Genomic DNA, 19,150 nt, shown 5'->3' on the forward strand with positions numbered 1-19,150 from the left:
AGGTTGTGACAGAGCGTCGCATGACGTTTGCGGGACATATTCTACGACAAAAGGAACTACGCACACCAAAAGTTGCGATGACATGGAAGCCAAAACGAGGAAAGCGCAAACAGGGACGTCCTCGTATTACTTGGCGACACACCTTCAGACCTCAGAACAGTGGACACCAGGTGGGAGGAGGCTTCAGACATTGCCAATGACAGATCTTTGTGGAGACAGCTTGCCGCCCAATGCGCCGAACGGCGCGGGAGGACCTAAGTTAGTAAGTAAGTAAGTAAGTAAGTAAGTAAGTCTACATAGTAAAGTGGAGGTAGCGTAAAGTAAGAGCCGCCAAAGGAAATCTGGACTGATGACATACAAAAATGGACAGGCTTTTGTCTTGATATCCTGCGGACCCGGGCATGCTACCCTGCCTCATAGTGGCGCCCGGGTGGAAACGATCGTAGGAGGAAACGATTAGGCTAAAGGGTAGCAAAACAAGACTCCTGTGGGGGTGCCTAAGGGGGTGCGAGAGCATCCTCATTGTACTGCGCGGAGTTGTAAAAAAGCTCCCACAACCTTGTCACAATCCAGGCGCTGTTCCTTAAGGGGCCATTACATAAATGGCGTGTCCCGCATGGTTAGCCTGGTATAGAAAAGGAAAATGGCGGTCTCTTGCCACGAGTCTGACCCACCCACCAGACAGAACAGTGTACACTGTTCTCTTCAGGCTGGTGAGAGGGAGCTCTTGTTCACTTTTGCTGGCCTAGAGTTCCAAGAGCCGAAGGCTCAACTCTACCTGACAGTTTCAAGAAGAAGATATCCTGCGGAAAACAGCTGCTGACCTAGAATGTGGAGGGAGTTGTTGACGCGAACTGTCACAGCACCTGTACGACGGAAGTCAAGGAACAGACGATGATTATGATGATTTCATGCAACATTTGTTTCTTTCAATGATTAAAATTTCAAGTATTTCAGCTATTACAATATACTCGCCCAGTTTTAATAATAATAATAATCTTTATTGTCCGTATGGAAATTTGTCTTACAATTTGTGCACTACACAAAACAAAAAATATTATAACTATAAGAATCCAAAGTGTACATTCACACCAGACTCACTCATAATTTACATGTGACAATGTTTATACCAGATTGTTAATGATTTGATTGCCAGGGGTCCCGCGTAATTTTCCCTTGTTGAGCCTGAATCTTGTAATCCGAGACGCCTAAAGGGGGGTGGGGTGGCGAGAGGAGGGGTAAACGCCACAGACCCCGTGCTTTTTATTATTAATATATAGTTGCTTGATTTACATGCAAAATGTTACTAAATCATTTGTTACTTGAAGGCCATTAAATCAATATTAGTGATCTGGGGAAAAAATTTTACAAGCAAAATCTTACATTGGAGAACAATGCAGTCAAACGCAGTACGGTACTTTGGTAAAGTAGTATGTTTTGTAGCAACAGTAAGGCCTACAGCATTAGAGGCACACGAGCCCGCTAGTTTTAGGTGGTACGGCATATGTCTTCTACGCCTATGGCTCACGGGTCCGTGTATGGCACTCATGAAGCTTAGGGCTCAAGCCTCCTCAGTGGTACACTTCAACTTATACCACTACTTCAGTCAAGTACAATTTCTTGCCCTAGTTCGATACCAAATAAAATAATTAATTACTAATGGTTAATCAGTTAATTTTTAAAAATTTATTCTTCTATTGTCAGGTACAAGAAATAATTGTTCAAAATTTCAACTTGATCCGAGATTGGGTGTGGGAGCAATAACGTATACAACCTTTTTACCAGACAGACAGACTGACAGACAGACTGACAGACAGACTGACAGTCAGACTGACAGACAGACTGACAGACAGACTGACAGACAGACTGACTGAGCTGATATAAGCTTTGTAAAAAAAAAAAAGAATAAAAAAAGTAATTGATATGCTCGTGAAGTGTGTTTCCAAAATGTAAATGGCCCAATAACCCGAGAACAGAAAAGATTTCAATTCTCAGATACGTTTTATAAATATATTTAATTTCACAAAGCAATAAATACAGAACAACATAAACACGTTTTTTTAATTCTTTAGCTTATCGCTTAGCACACCTTGCTACACACCAACTGACACTTGGCCCCTGCTCATGATAGACAATACTTCTATCATCGCTGAATAGCACACACACACACATACACACTCGCCAGCAAAGGCTAGTACTATAGAGATTAATCTTTTCCAAAGCAGTGATGCTTAAGGTACGACCAGCGTGCAAAATCCGGCCACCAACGCGGTGCTATCCGGCCCTATTCAGCCACTAATGCATAGTGGCTAAATTTGATTGAGCGACAACTTTTTTCTTTTACTTTGCGATGAGATGTCTTGTCGTAAATTCATGACCCCAAGGTGGAATTATTCTGGGTACCACTGTTTTAAACCAATGCTATTGCTCTAGAGAACTGGATGGACCAGGTTCTTGACTGTTCACTGAACTAAGGGACACGAATTTTGTATCTTCTTTGACTACGGTTATCTATTAAGTAGGCTTTAAGGTAGAAAAATCAAAATATTACAAATCAAAAAGTTTTATGCTGTAGAAATTATATTACTTTAAAGATTGTTTAAAATCTGGTTATTTTATTTTGATTATTAATAAATGCGCTTCGTAGTGACATAAATTATTCAACTTTTCCAATTATACAAATTGTATACATGATACACATAAGTGCTTTTAACTAAAATATTTTTTTCACACATGTTTAGCTTTATCAAATATGATATTTTAACAGATTCATGTCAGTGACAGCCAAACTACGACCAACGGGCTATATCCGGCCCGGGTAAAGAAGCTATTGGGGCCTCAAAACATTAGCCCACAATGTATATAGAAGCCCTCAAGAATCGTTTCCATTTTATTACAATAACATGAAAATGTATATAATTCTAAGGCCGAAAAAATGGTCAGGCATTAGTGCATCTAATGACAATGAACTGAAATTCTGTTTCGATCGGCTCTATTAATTTCATGATTTTGGGGTTCTGTCTGTGTTCCTCTGTCGTGGACATTTCGAAGGTACGCTTAAAACACTTTCGTTCAGGAAGTCTCTTGGACTTTTGGCAAATCTTCCTGGACTTCCGGCACAGCTTCTTGAGCTTTCATTTCTTCTGTTGTTACTGCATTAGACAAATCTGCCGCAGCTGTCGCTGTTGGTAAATGTAAGAATTAAGAAACAGCTGTAAGGATAATGTAATACACAAAAGTAAGATTGATGTTATTTACAAATGTAAGGCTGATGTTATAAACAAATGTAATAATAATAATAATCTTTATTGTCCGTAAGGAAATTTTTCCTACAATTTGTGCATTACATCAAGGAAAACATTGTAACTAGAAAAAAACAAAATGTACATTCACACCAGACTCACTCGTAATGATGTAATAATGTAATATTCAATAGTAAGATTGATCTAAGATACAAAATGTATGATTTATGTAAGATTGATGTAAGATTAATGTAAGATTAATGTAAAGGTACACATTTAAAATTAATGTAATGTACAAAAGTATGATTGATAAAATATATAAATGTACAAAAGTATGATTGATAAAATATATAAATGTAAAATTTATGTAAACTACAAAATGGAAGATTAATGTAAACTATAAATGTAAGATTGATGTAAACTACAAATGTAAGATTAATGTAGGCTACAAATATGTAAACTACAAATGTAAGATTAATGTAAACTACAAATGTAAGATTAATGTAAGCTACAAATATGTAAACTACAAATGTAAGATTGATGTAAACTACAAAATGGAAGATTAATGTAAACTACAAATGTAAGATTAATGTAAACTACAAATGTAAGATTAATGTAAGCTACAAATATGTAAACTACAAATGTAAGATTAATGTAAGCAACAAATGTAAGATTAATGTAAGCTACAAATGTACGATTAATGTAAACTACAAATGTAAGATTAATGTAAACTACAAATGTAAGATTAATGTAAACTACAAATGTAAGATTGATCAAAGATAGAAATGCAAGTTCAATGTAACATGCAAATCTATATCTGACAGTAAGATAATACAAATTTATCAATGATGTGTATTAAGCCAATGTCTAATGTAAGATTGATGTAAGATACAGATGTGTTACTCATGTAATTTACAGCTGTGAAATCAATGTTAAACAAAAGTTAACGTAATTTAATGCGGGGGGGGGGTTGTTACCAGTTTGTGATTTGGTTTGTATTCCTTTGATGTTTGTATGAAGATTTCGAAAGAACGCTTGAAGGGCTCCGGTCATGGAAGAAATGCCTTCACGGACTCTCCTCGATGTAGTTTCACAAGCTTTCATTTCTTCCATTTTCCCTGCATTGAATAAATCTGTCACCGACGACGTTACTGAATGGAAATGTAAGAAAACAAGATACAAAATGTAAGGATAATGTAATATAGAATGTAAGATTGATGTCATGTACTGTGCAGGATTGATGTAACATACCATGTAGGATTGATGTAATATACCTTATAGGATTGATGTAATTTACAAATGTAAGAATGATGTGATATACAAATGTAAGATTGATGTTAGGTAAAAATGTAAGATTGATGTTAGGTAAAAATGTAAGATTGATGTTAGGTAAAAATGTAAGATTGATGTTAGGTAAAAATGTAAGATTGATGTTAGGTAAAAATGTAAAATTGATGTGAGGTAAAAATGTAAGATTGATGTAATAATGATTAGTGCAATAAACACATGTAAGATTGATGTAAGATACAGATGTGATGCTCGTGTAATTTGTAAACCTTATGTAAGATAAAAATGTAAGATTGATGCAAACTTCTAAAGTAAAACTGATGGAAGATACAAAGACAAGATCAATGTAACATGTAATGTATGTTTGATGTAAGATATAATAAAAAAAGAAATATTGATGTAATTTGCAAATGGCAAAATCTAGATTAATGTAAGATACAGATGGTATGCTTATGTAATTTACAAAACGATGTAAGATGTAATTGGTCTGTAAGATATCCATAAACCTTTTTAGTCACTGTAAGACAGCAGTTAACATGTTAGATACAACTCGGGGGAGGGGGGAGGGGCTGGGGAGTTACCAGTTCGTGATTTGGTTTGCATCCGTTTGATGTTTGTGTGGACATTTCGAATCAACGAGTGAAGTACTTTGGACGGTACTTTGGATGACCTAGTTTCATGGACTTTTGGTTTGGTTTCATCCACTTTCGATTCCATCATTGTCTCTGCACTAGAATAATCTATCGTAGCTGGTACAAGATGTACGAATGTAAGAATGTAAGATAATGATGTAAGGATAATTTAATGCATAAATGTAAAGATAATGTAATATACAAATGTAAGGATTATGTAATATACAAATGTAAGTATAATGTAATATAGAATGTAAGATTGATGTAATGTACCATATAGGATTGATGTAATATACCATATAGGATTGATGTAATTTACAAATGTAAGAATGATGTGATATACAAATGTGAGATTAATGTTAGGTTAAAATGTAAGATTGATGTTATAATGATTAGTGCAATAAACACATGTAAAATTGATGTAAGATACAGATGTAATTTGCAAACTTTATGTAAGATAAATATGTAAGATGTATGCAAACTTCCAATGTAAAATTGATGGAAGATACAAAGGCAAGATCAATGTAACATGTAATGTATGTTTGATGTAAGATATAATAGAAAAAGAAATATTGATGTAATTTGCAAATGGCAAAATCTAGATTAATGTAAGATACAGACGGTATTCTTATGTAATTTACAAAACGATGTTGTAAGATGTAATTGGTCTGTAAGATATTTATAAACCTTTTTAGTCACTGTAAGACAGAAGTTAACATGTTAGATACAACTCGGGAGGGGAGGGGGGCTGGGGAGTTACCAGTTCGTGATTTGGTTTGCATCCGTTTGATGTTTGTGTGGACATTTCGAATCAACGAGTGAAGTACTTTGGATGACCTAGTTTCATGGACTTTTGGTTTGGTTTCATCCACTTTCGATTCCGTCATTGTCTCTGCACTAGAATAATCTATCGTAGCTGGTACAAGATACACATGTAAGATAAAGATATAAGGATAAGTTAATGCATAAAGGTAATGCATAAATGTAAAGATAATGTAATATACAAATGTAAGGATAATGTAATGGACAAATGTAAGGATAATGTAATATACAACTGTAAGGATAATGTAATATACAAATGTAAGGATAATGTAATGAACAAATGTAAGAATAATGCAATATACAACTGTAAGGATAATGTAATATACAAGTGTAAGGATAATGTAATATACAAGTGTAAGGATAATGTAATACACAAGTGTAAAGATAATGTAATATACAGTTGTAAGATTGATTTACGATACACAACAACACAATGACCAACTGCCTTTACACTTCCCCAACTAATTTCAAGTACCTACTAGAGCTGGGGGGACTCAGAGGCGTTATAAAGATCTCGAAATTAAAAATCCCAGTCTTCACCAAGATTCGAACCAGCTACCCCCCCCCCCCCCAGTTTAGAAGCCAAGCGCTTTACCGCTCAATCACAGAGCCTCCCAATTCATCATAGAACTTAAAAAAAAACAACTTAGCTTAACATTTTTTTAACCCTAACCCTAACCCGATACACCAAAAAGTAATTAAACTTAATTAAAGTCCATGGGTCTGATGTTTCTGCGGTCAGTGGCTAATTGATCGTGTAGGCTGCCCAAAGACAGATTCCTTTTGGAACGATTTCATTCCTTAGAGCACTGTAGTGAGATGGAGCCAAGAGTCTAAATTCCTTTCCAACCAGGATTTTAGGTTGAGACAAAAAGAAAAATTTGAGCCAAAATCCAAATAAATTGATCCAAAATCTCCAAAAATTGAGCCGAAATCCAAATAAATTGAGCCAAAATCCCCTAAAATTGAGCCAAAATCCAAATAAATTGAGCCAAAATCCAAATAAATTGAGCCAAAATCCGAATAAATTGAGTCAAATTCCCCCAAAATTGAACCAAAATCCAAATAAATTGAGCCAAAATCCAAATAAATTGAGCCAAAATCCAAATAAATTGAGCCAAAATCCAAAGAGGACTTAAATTTTTGCATTATTGAATACAGTCAAAAGAAAACAATAGCGACTTATATAGACAGAAATATTTCTGTTAAGCGATAACTTTGAAACCGCTTTAAAAGTTGATTGTTTTTATGATGTTAAGCTTAATAGATAGAAAGAGGTGATGTGGTCCATGGTTTGAATCCTGGTGAAGACTGGGATTTTTATGTCGGGATATTTAGGCACCTCTGAGTTCACCCAGCTCTAAAGGGTATCTGACGTTTAGTTGGGAAAAGTAAAGGCGGTCGGTCGTTGTGCTGGCCACATGACACCGTATGCCACAGAAACAGATGACCTTTACATCATCTGCCCTATAGACCATAAGGTCCGAATGGGGGAATTGTACTTTAATTCTAGTCATGTACTTACGTCTTGTGATAGATGGGCTTATAGTTTGTGGGGTGTCGAGGTTGAATGATTGAAGCCCTGTACAGGTCAGCGCTCGGATGATTCTGAGAAACTCTATTCGGAACCTCCGACCGAAGAAACAGTACGTGACAAAGTTCGTGGCGTTATTGGAGTAGATCATCAATAGAGTCAGAGAGTAGGCTGGACAGAATGGACAACAGTTAGTGGTATTAAAGAAGAAATGCTTCACTAGTGCGAGAGTAGGCTGGACAGAATGGACAAGAGTTAGTGGTATTAAAGAAGAAATGCTTCACTAGTGCCAGAGTAGGCTAGACAGAATGGACAAGAGTTAGTGGTATTAAAGAAGAAATGCTTCACTAGTGCCAGAGTAGGCTAGACAGAATTAGTGCCTGAGTAGACTAGACAGAATGGACAACAGTTAGTGGTATTAAAGAAGAAATGCTTCACTAGTGCCAGAGTAGGCTAGACAGAATTAGTGCCTGAGTAGACTAGACAGAATGGACAACAGTTAGTGGTATTAATTGAAGAAATGCTTCACTAGTGCCAGAGTAGACTAGACAGAAGGGACAAGAGTTAGTGGTATTAATTGAAGAAATGCTTCACTAGTGCCAGAGTAGGCTAGACAGAATGGACAAGAGTTAGTGGTATTAATTGAAGAAAGGCTTCACTAGTGCCAGATTTGACTAGACAGAATTAGTGCCTGAGTAGACTAGACAGAATGGACAACAGTTAGTGGTATTAATTGAAGAAATGCTTCACTAGTGCAAGAGTAGACTAGACAGAATGGACAAGAGTTAGCGGTATTAACTGAAGAAATGCTTCACTAGTGCCAGAGTAGGCTAGACAGAATGGACAACAGTTAGTAGTATTAAAGAAGAAGAAATGCTTCACTAGTGGCTGAGTAGACTGGACAGAATGGACAACAGTTAGTGGTATTAATTGAAGAAAAGCTTCACTAGTGCCAGAGTAGGCTAGACAGAATGGACAACAGTTAGTGGTATTAATTGAAGAAAAGCTTCACTAGTGCCAGAGTAGGCTAGACAGAATGGACAACAGTTAGTGGTATTAAAGAAGAAATGCTTCACTAGTGCCAGAGTAGGCTAGACAGAATGGACAAGAGTTAGTGGTATTAAAGAAGAAATGCTTCACTAGTGCCAGAGTAGACTAGACAGAATGGACAAGAGTTAGTGGTATTAATTGAAGAAAGGCTTGTTCTCTTAACTGACAGAATGGACAAGAGTTAGTGGTATTAATTGAAGAAAGGCTTGTTCTCTAAACTGACTTCCTTTTACACACAGTCCTGACACACTGCTGTTCACTCAACCATGTACACTCTAGGTCCACTGGTCATTTCATACACAGGCACACACACTGCACTACCAGCCACTCAAAACACATACACTTACTATCACAATACTTTCATAGACAATAAGTTGCATTTTACAGAAAATACTGATTATATCAGAAGAAAATCAACGAAAATAAGTTACTAAGAAAAATGTCCTCCTTTGATGTTAATGAAAAGGCAGTGTACATCATTTTAAATTTCAATACGACCGCCTGGTATGGCATTCTGAACATTAAAATTATATAAACTTCGTAAAGTCCTCCATGTCATCGCAAATCTTGGTATGCATAGTTCATTTTGTCGGAGAACAGGCCCCGCAAACCTCATGTGACGCTCTGTCACAACCTCACTAAGTGTTCTACTTCCAGTTCGGCATAGGATTTCCTTGTTTGAGACCTCGATCTGTATAACAGACTCCCAAAATCCGTCTCAGCCTTTTTTGTTGAACTACATGTAGTCTTTTCTCAATTTTGGCAGATGACTTCCATGTCTCACATGCATTTGATGACATGGAGGCCAATACTAGGAAAGCGCAAACAAAGACTTTTCTTAGAACTTGGCGCCACACTTTCACGAAGGACCCCCAAAACAGTGGACACTAGGGAGGAGGCTTCAAATATAGCCAGTGACACATCTTTGTGGAAGCGCCTGGCGCCCAATGCCCCGAAGGGCGCGGGGGGACCTAAGTCTAAGTAAGTCAGAAAATCCTAAATGCTGCTGGTAAAAATATTGATTAAAAAAAACAGTCGGGATATTGCATGAGATAAACATTTATAAGAAAGTTAAAAAGATTTTAGAAATGAAAAAAAAAACACCCCTGGGTCAGAATTTTGTGATTTTACCATCACAAAAGAGATACAAGACACCGATAGCAAAGACAAACAGACACAAAAACTCTTTTGTTCCCATGGCAACCAAATCACTAAATACAATTCAACTATCTAATATAAACATTTCACATGTAAATCATGTGTGAGTCTGGTGTGAATGTACATTTTGTTTTCTACATTTATCATGTTTTGTTTGGTGCAAAGCACAAATTGTCAAAAAAAAACAAAACAAAATTCCTTGCGGATAATTAAGATTAGTATTACTATTATTACGAGTGTTGGGCGTCCTAGAATGAAGCTCCAAGTCGGGATTCGAACTTTATGTCAACGAATTACCATTCGGTAGCTAAACCCCAAACACACACACACACACACATACATATATATTTATAGCTTTTATATAGCTCTACTTTCATGCTTATAGCATGCTCAGAGCGCTTTGGTCCAATCTCATTTGTGGACCAGTTGGGGGGAGGGGGTATATAGGAGTTGGTTTTCCGTGCTGCCTTTAGGCGCTCAGTAAACACAACTCTGCCAGAGTCGGGTGTCGAACCTTGAGTTAGGGTTAGGGTTCAAGCGCACTTGGCCTCTCGACCACGCTTCCCACATACATATGAACACAAATATTGCCAGCTCTGCGAATAGATGAAAGAGAAAAAGAACATGTTACACAGAAACACATCAATGGCCTGAATACTTACTCAATTATGCTTTGGCTTTGCCCAATTTCTCTGACAAGTTAAAAAAATGCCTTTCATTCGGGAAATAGATGCACATTGGTAACATACTGACCAGATACTGTATACTGGACATTGCTAGTAAGTTGACCAAGTTTTGTCTAACTGTGAAATAGGAGTATAAAAAAAAATATATACTTTTTTTTAGAATTGACAAGGTTGGTTTAAACTATTGACTTTCGTTGTGGGGGTGCTGAGACAGTTTGTTATAGGGGCGTTGTGACAGTTGGTTGTAGGGGTGCTGCGACAGTTTGTCATAGGGGTGCTGTGACAGTTTGTCATAGGGGCGCTGTGACAGTTTGTCATAGGGGTGATATGACAGTTGGTTGTAGGGGTGCTGCGACAGTTGGTTGTAGGGGTGTTGTGACAGTTGGTCGTAAAGGTGCTGTGACAGTTGGTTGTCGGGGGTGTTGTGACAGTTGGTTGTAGGGGTGTTGTGACAGTTGGTTGTAGGGGTGCTGTGACAGTTGGTTGTAGGGGTGTTGTGAGAGTTGGTGGTAGGGGTGCTGTGACAGTTGGTTGTAGGGGTGTTGTGAGAGTTGGTTGTAGGGGTGTTGTGAGAGTTGGTTGTAGGGGTGCTGTGATTGTTCTTTGTAGTGGTATTGAGACCGTTCGTGGTCGGGGTGCCGTGACAGTTGGTTGTAGGGGTGTCGTGACAGTTGGTCGTAGGGGTGTTGTGACAGTTCGTCGTAAAGGTGCTGTGAGAGTTGGTTGTAGGGGTGCTGTGACAGATGGTTGTAGGGGTGCTGTGACAGTTCCTCGTAGGGGTGTTGAGACAGTTCGTGGTAGGGGTGCTGTGACAGTTGGTTGTAGGGGTGCTGTGACAGTTGGTCGTAGGGGTGTTGTGACAGTTGGTTGTAGGGGTGCTGTGACAGTTCTTCGTAGGGGTGTTGAGACAGTTCGTGGTAAGGGTGCCGTGAAAGTTGGTCGTAGGGGTGCTGTGACAGTTCTTTGTAGGGGTGTTGAGAGAGTTGGTTGTAGGGGTGTCGTGACAGTTGGTTGTAGGGGTGTTGTGACAGTTCTTCGTAAAGGTGTTGAGACAGTTCGTGGTAGGGGTGCCGTGACAGTTGGTTGTATGGGTGCTGTGACAGTTCTTCGTAGGGGTGTTGAGAGAGTTCGTGGTAGGGGTGCCGTGACAGTTGGTTGTATGGGTGCTGTGACAGTTCTTCGTAGGGGTGTTGAGAGAGTTCGTGGTAGGGGTGCCGTGACAATTGGTCGTAGGGGTGTTGTGACAGTTGGTCGTAAAGGTGCCGTGACAGTTGGTCGTAAAGGTGCCGTGACAGTTGGTCGTAAAGGTATTGTGACAGTTGGTCGTAAAGGTGCTGCGACAGTTCGTCATAGGGGTGCCGTGACAGTTGGTCGTAGGGGTGCCTTGACAGTTGGTCATAGGGGTGCCGTGACAGTTGGTCGTAAAGGTGCTGTGACAGTTGGTCGTAAAGGTGCTGCGACAGTTTGTCATAGGGGTGCCTTGACAGTTGGTCGTAGGGGTGCCTTGACAGTTGGTCATAGGGGTGCCGTGACAGTTGGTCGTAAAGGTATTGTGACAGTTGGTCGTAAAGGTGCTGCGACAGTTTGTCATAGGGGTGCCTTGACAGTTGGTCGTAGGGGTGCCGTGACAGTTGGTCGTAAAGGTATTGTGACAGTTGGTCGTAGGGGTGCCGTGACAGTTGGTCGTAGGGGTGCCGTGACAGTTGGTCGTAAAGGTGCTGCGACAGTTCGTCATAGGGGTGCCGTGACAGTTGGTCGTAGGGGTGCCGTGACAGTTGGTCGTAAAGGTGCTGTGACAGTTGGTCGTAAAGGTATTGTGACAGTTGGTCGTAGGGGTGCCGTGACAGTTGGTCGTAAAGGTGCTGTGACAGTTGGTCGTAAAGGTGCTGTGACAGTTGGTCGTAGGGGTGCCGTGACAGTTGGTCGTAAAGGTGCTGTGACAGTTGGTCGTAGGGGTGCCGTCAGAGTTGGTCGTAAAGGTGCTGTGACAGTTGGTCGTAGGGGTGCTGTGACAGTTGGTCATAGGGGTGCCGTGACAGTTGGTCGTAAAGGTGCTGTGACAGTTGGTCGTAGGGGTGCCGTGACAGTTGGTCGTAGGGGTGCCGTGACAGTTGGTCGTAAAGGTGCTGTGACAGTTGGTCGTAAAGGTGCTGTGACAGTTGGTCGTAAAGGTATTGTGACAGTTGGTCGTAGGGGTGCCGTGACAGATGGTCGTAGGGGTGCCGTGACAGTTGGTCGTAAAGGTGCTGCGACAGTTCGTCATAGGGGTGCCGTGACAGTTGGACGTAGGGGTGCCGTGACAGTTGGTCGTAGGGGTGCCGTGACAGTTGGTCGTAAAGGTGCTGCGACAGTTCGTCATAGGTGTGCTGTGACAGTTCTCGTACCGAATCCCTTCATTTTTCCACGGTCAGCAGCTGTTTTTAGTAGGATGTAAGAGAGGCCGGCCCATTCTTTTACATTGTCCTGCCATTTTTTCTTTGGACGACTAACAAAAAAAATCTGGGACAACTCAATGCCCTATAAGCTGTTCATCAAACCTTTCGTTTTAAAATTGGCTTTAGGAAATTAATTGCAAACTTATTAATTAAGGAGGCGACTACAAGCGATGAAAGTAGAACATATAAAAAAAATGGAGAAAGATGGTAGACAGATCATGTGTGGTACCCCATCGTTTCAACAGAGTGGATGAAAGGGTCTATCGGTACTTACCACGAGAAGAACTGGCACTCTTCACCAATCCAAAGGCACTTGACTGGTGAATAGCAAGAAGCCAAAAATTCAAGGAAACAATACCGACCGCCGGAATCACAGTTTGGAAAAGAATTTGGATATATACCATACTGGACTGGCTCGTCTGGTAGCATAAGACAGCTTCCCTAGTTAGATAGTTTCATGGATTGTATATATTAGTATGTAGCAGCTAATGTACAGTGAAATTAACTCTTTCTCTCCGTAATTATTTTCCTCATTCCGATAGTAATATTCATTTCGCTCATTTGTATTTCACTATCCTGTTCTGATTCACCAAGATTTGAACCCAGGACACCAGGATCGGAAGCCAAGCGCTTATCCACTCAGCAACAGCGTCCCCCACTATTATTGTTTCTATTAATTTGCAAGGTAACTTTTTTTTTACAATTTAAATAATTACAATTAAAAATAAATTAATTATAATGCGATCAAGCGTGAAGGTTGTCCTAGCGTTTTATCGTTACAAGTATCACCATACATGCTATTACTACTTTAAGTGCAAATGATTAAAAATTAACTAAAAAATAAATGGCTTATGCGAAAAAAAAACACAAAAAAAACAAAGAATTTATAAGTGATTAATACTATGACAATATTAAATTAAGTTAGCTTTCTAACTAACTCAGAAGTTATTTGTGTGTATGTTATCGCCAACTCTATTACATTATTCTTTTCTTATTATAATATGCAAATTATTGTTTTTATTTTGGTGTTTGACAGTTAACATAAATATCGACTTACCCTTTTTCATCTTCGAACCTGAGCCAATTGTAGGCGATCGGAACTTGTATTACCGTTACGATTACACACATGGCCAGAATGACATGAATCGGGTAGCAATGTACCTGAATAAAACGTTTAGTCCTGGGAGATTGAACAGAAAAGATTCATGGAGTGTAAGCCTAGTAAAGATAAGATAAGATGAGATAAGATAATTTTTATTGGTGCAACCAAGTGAAAATTCAGTTGAGTTGTAGCGAAGACTACGAGATGTCAGTGTTACTCAATCTGAGGAGCGGACCTCTTTCCCGAAGCGTCGACAAGGGGCTGAGTTAAGAATGGAATACTAATCTTTAGGGCACCCCTGAGTCCAACCAGCTCTAATGGGCGCCTGACATTAGTTGGGGAAAAGTAAAGTTGGTCGATGTGCTGGCCACATGACACCCTCGTTAACCGTGGGCCACAGAAACACATGACCGCTATATTACCCGCCCTTTGGAACGCAAGGCCTGATAGGACATCATTACTTTTAGTTTCTTTATATATATATATATATAATAAATATATATATATATAAAGTTATAGTTATATATAGTTATATACCTAAAATTATTATTTGTTAATAATTAAAATTAGTTAGACAAATGATTTCCTTAAGTGTAACAAAACTGGAAATAACGTTTCTCGACTCGTCCATTTTTGCATAAAATATCTTATTATTTACAGACGTTCTGTTAAAAGCTAAGATAATTACGCCCAACCCATATACATGTGTTAATCTAATCTCGCATGTTAATTAGAGACTCCGGTATGTCATTGGTCTCCCTAGCTGACTCAGGAAACCCATCCCATGCCTACATTCTGCTTCTTCTTCGTTCTCATTTTACATGTCGGAGGGTTTCAGAATCGGTAATCCTATCTCTGAGTGAGATGAACCGCGCAGTGGTTTCCAGATCAGCCAGTTCTCCGTATAGTTTTTGTTCTATAGGAGGGTTTCGGGGCCACAGTCTTGTTTGGACCTCTGGATATAGTATGCAGCTTTGAAGGACTGATAGATAGCTAATTTAGTTAATTGGGTTGCGCACTTTAATGTACTGACAGTGAACGGATATTTTTAGAATGACGACATAGACTTTGGGGTTAGAGGTTAAGATTGACTTGTAGAAAGACAGTTACTGCTAGACTCTTGAGGGGATAACATCGTTCTATAGTGACAGACTAGACTGTGGCCCATTCTGTAATAAACGTTTGTTTGAAGTTCACCTTGAGTCAACTTGGTCATTGAGTCTGTTTCCTGTTTAGTACCTTATCTATAATTTTAACGTGTGCATGAAGAACTCGCGGATTGAAAATACATCGAACAAGGTACGCAGGCACTTAGTCTAATTAAGTCTTCTAGAAATACTTCAGCTACATCTGACTACACATGCATCCGTTACAAAGGACATGGTCAGCATTCTCTGATGATGCTCCACAAGGGCAGATTTCGCTAGTCCCGACTTAAAGCTTCCGGAACATATGTTATCTCATTCTGTTGTGTACGGTTCTCAGTCGAAAAATTATGCACTTCTTCAAGTTTGTCCTAGCATATGGAATAAGAAATCAGCTTTTAGCTCTGTGTCTTTCTGGGTATTTTATTAGGTTTTGTTTTTGTATTTGAAGATTATGGTTCAGTGTTTTATATATTGTTACGATTCTCTCTCCAACTCAGTCCTTCTGTAAACACTGCTAAACACAACACAACACATCAACACATCAAGAACTTGACAACAAGAGCTCCACAATATCGGGTACTTTAATAATGAGTGAATAAGTAGATAACAGCCAATACTAGACAATTGGCATCAAACACATCAACAACTAAAATGTCACTCTGTACATCACCGTACTCTACTGTCTCTCTTTCTGGACTTGTACATCAACACATGAGGACTCGACCAGGACCGACTTCATAGCCGACTAACAGTCCCGGTCTCGACGCTCTCCGGTCTTGAACTGCCGCTTTCCTACACACAGTGTCACTCGTACACGCAGGCTTTCGATCACATCCATAACATTGGTCATATTTGCGTGTAATCGTGTAATCGTAGTACTGTCCCTTGTCCATGGCCCCGCTGATCTGAGTGATACACGTGTGTGTCAGCTGAGCCTATAGTTAACCCTTTTGCGCCACCAATAGGGTCATAACAATATATATATATATATATATATATATATATATATATATATATGATTACTAGTTACTTTTCGATTCTTCTGTTGAAGTCACGAGATATAAAGCAATGAGAGTGGCCAGCGTGAAGGAATTCCTATCAGCAAACTGACCAACTCTACCCAGGCCGCGTATGCGGTCGGCTATTTAACAGTCCACTTCTGTCTGAAGTGTTTTTAAATTTTAGTAGAACAGTTTGAAATCTCGTGTAGAAATTTGATTAATTATGTAATTATGACCTTTCTTTGAAAAAAACAAAGTTATTCCCTGTACGGTTGTACTTTGTTTTGCATCTTTCGGATTTCCTTTTCAGATTTGAAGATAAATACACCCTAGCCCAAACCATCCACAATAAAGGGTGGCTGCTGACAGGATTCGAACCCCCGGACCATCGAGATCATTGATCGTAAGTTCAGGCAGGCGTTCAGGATCAATCTTAATACACAGCCAAAATGTAAAAAAAATAAATAAATTACAAAATGTACATTTAGCCAAAAGTGTTTTAAAGAGAACAAAAGATATACCTTTCAAGGACATACATCAATCTCGCGGCAGTAATAACAATCAAATGCCAGCTAGATATGGTACTCACAGTCAAAGCAAACAACCGGAACAAACTGGTTTGGAAAAGATTAAAAACATAATGATTATTGACCTGGACAGTCAAAGCAAATAATTGGAACACACTGGTTTGGAAAAGATAAAACCTAATGATTCGTGAATTGAGAAAAAAAATATTTAGAAATATAGATCAGGCTACTGAGAAGGTTTTTTTCTTTTTACAAAGCGTATATAAACTATAACTATGTCTGTCTGTATGTCTGTCTGGTAAAATGTTTGTACGCGTTATTTCTCTCGGATCAAGTGGAAATTTTACACACTTATTTCTTGTACCTGACTACACAAGAATAAATACAAAATAACTAACTAATTAATTAACCATAATTGGAAATTTATTATCTATCTATCTATCTTATCTATCTATCTATGTATCTATCTATCTATTTATCTATTTATCTATTTATCTATCTATCTATCTATCTATCTATCTATCTATCTATCTATCTATCTATCTATCTATATATCTATATATCTATCTATCTATGATCTATCTCTTTCTCTGTGTGAGTATATATAAATATATACACCCAACTTCAGTTGCCAAGTAGCTATGGATCATCTCAAGGGAGTAACAATATGCAATCCAGGCCATTAAATACGGGGCGCGATGAAATGATGGTCAGTGCAAACTTACTTACATACAGAATGCGTCGTTCGTGAAATACAGGTCGCGGTTGATTGCCGCCTGGACAAAGAAGCGTGGGCAGTTGGTCAGTAAGTTGATGATGTTGAACAAGCTGTTGCTGCTGAGGTAGATGGAGAAGGCATTGTCCTTCAAGGCACGTCCGTTTAGTACAACGATGGTCAGCAGGTTACCTAGAGGGATTTGATTTTAATTGTAGACACATCGGCACAATTTAGGCCATGTCGTGCCTGCAGTCCCTTAAGGACCACTCCCTCTCTACATAACAAGGGCTAAATTGTATACAGTTAAATCATTAAAAACAAGGTCTATTCACAGTTAAAATAGTAAAGGTAGTAAAAACTTAATAATTTGGTAAATAGTACATGTTTACAAATTCATAAATCAGATCTTCTTAGACAACCCCACCTGCCGGACAAAGCCCAGTACCTTCCCAGGGTCGACATTGTCGAATAGTGTTTTTAAGTTAGTGGCTCTAAAATATTTCTCCCTGACATCCTGGTATCTGGGGCAGTCAATGAGGATATGTTTCACGGTGAGGCGAGAGTCACAGTACTCACAAAGTGGGGGCTCGTCTCTCTTCAGCACAAAAGAGTGTGTGATGTAGGTGTGGCCAATCCTAAGTCTGGACATGGTCGTGCTACCACGCCTTGTCAGACCCTTGGATGTGACCAAGAGGGACAACCCTAGCACATAGTTAGCAAGTGTTTACACATTTAACAATCAAAGTAGCCTACACATTTAGCAATCAAAGTACACATTTAGCATTTATGATACACATTTAGCAATCAAAGTACACATTTAGCATTTATGATACACATTTAGCATTTATGATACACATTTAGCATTTGTGATACACATTTAGCAATCAAAGTACACATTAGGCATTTATGATACACATTTAGCATTTATGATACACATTTAGTAATATGATCCAAGCTTCCAATAACATTTTGGGATATCCGAATACACTATTTTATAATCTTATAATACCAAAATGATTATCTTGTAACATACCTGGTACTCCAATAACAAGAAACATTGATGAAATGGTGGCCAAAAGAAGACTCTGGGCCTTTAGAACTGAGAGTGTCTCCGAATCGTCGCAGTCTATTGTGTCATTAGACGGCACATTAAAGCTGACATTTGACATTTTGGACTATCTACACGTACTTGTGCTGTCACGCAAGACGTCTTGAGATGTCATAGTTTACTAAAGCTACGCATTTGAATTGGCCCATGTTGATGGCATTGTGGGTAAAATTGAAGACCAGGAATCAATAACAGTCGCAATCAAAACGCAGAAACTAGCCAGTAAAGGTTGTCTAGGATGAAGATACATTTCTAACTACAAATTGAGAAATTTATCTAAAGGTGGATAACTGTTTACTGAAACAAATAGCAGTTGTCTCCATTTCTACCAGCCGAAACGTTTTTATCTATTCCATCAACTGTTCCTCCAGTTACATTAACTCTTTTTCTCCGTAATTATTTAACCCCATTCTAGTGGAATCAACGTTGGTATCGTCGGTTAGGAGAGTTAAGAGATACGCTTTCACCGTTTGTTGAGAAACACAGCTTAGAGGTAATAAAACGTTTTAAGCTTCGGCCTTATACAGATATGTTGAACATTCCACTAAATACAGCTCTATTTATAACGAATGACTAAATCTGCAGATTTTGGTTCTACATAGTCTAATTATCTATTCTAATTAAATAGATCGTGTCATTATATTTCATATATACTTTAACTTTAATGGTTCGTAATAGCAGATAGTGATGATTTCAGCTA

The 19,150-nt window shown here is 38.7% G+C and overlaps 1 protein-coding gene across 2 annotated transcripts; it reads right to left on the reverse strand.

The window, feature by feature from the left end:
• Positions 1 to 2,020: 2,020 nt before the first annotated feature.
• Positions 2,021 to 19,150, reverse strand: LOC106076975 (uncharacterized). Of its 2 annotated transcripts, XM_056009388.1 has the most exons (8): positions 18,376 to 19,150; positions 17,354 to 17,531; positions 16,619 to 16,711; positions 13,904 to 14,026; positions 13,121 to 13,287; positions 10,388 to 10,528; positions 7,509 to 7,688; positions 5,820 to 6,077 (listed from the first exon to the last, which is right to left on the reverse strand). In XM_056009388.1, exons 1-6 carry the CDS (start codon positions 18,509 to 18,511, stop codon positions 10,392 to 10,394), a joined length of 834 nt encoding a protein of 277 aa, XP_055865363.1. In that variant the 5' UTR covers positions 18,512 to 19,150; the 3' UTR covers positions 5,820 to 6,077; positions 7,509 to 7,688; positions 10,388 to 10,391. The 2 variants fall into 2 exon arrangements, with proteins under 2 accessions (XP_055865364.1, XP_055865363.1); XM_056009389.1 differs by lacking the exons at positions 10,388 to 10,528; positions 13,121 to 13,287; positions 13,904 to 14,026; ... (1 more) ...; positions 17,354 to 17,531; positions 18,376 to 19,150 and adding exons at positions 2,021 to 3,182; positions 4,220 to 4,393; positions 5,111 to 5,278 and having other exon boundaries at positions 5,922 to 6,077; positions 7,509 to 7,682.

Source organism: Biomphalaria glabrata, chromosome 14, assembly GCF_947242115.1.
Source record: "Biomphalaria glabrata chromosome 14, xgBioGlab47.1, whole genome shotgun sequence".
Lineage (NCBI taxonomy): Eukaryota > Metazoa > Mollusca > Gastropoda > Planorbidae > Biomphalaria > Biomphalaria glabrata.

Coding starts and splice junctions, on each gene's coding strand:
- LOC106076975 (XM_056009388.1), bottom strand. CDS start 18,511: ATGTCAAATGTCAGCTTTAATGTGCCGTCTAATGACACAATAGACTGC. Junction 14,027..16,618: donor TTGATGTATGTCCTTGAAAG/GTATATCTTTTG, acceptor TCAATCTCCCAG/GACTAAACGTTTTATTCAGG. Junction 10,529..13,120: donor GAGTGCCAGTTCTTCTCGTG/GTAAGTACCGAT, acceptor CCTATTTCACAG/TTAGACAAAACTTGGTCAAC.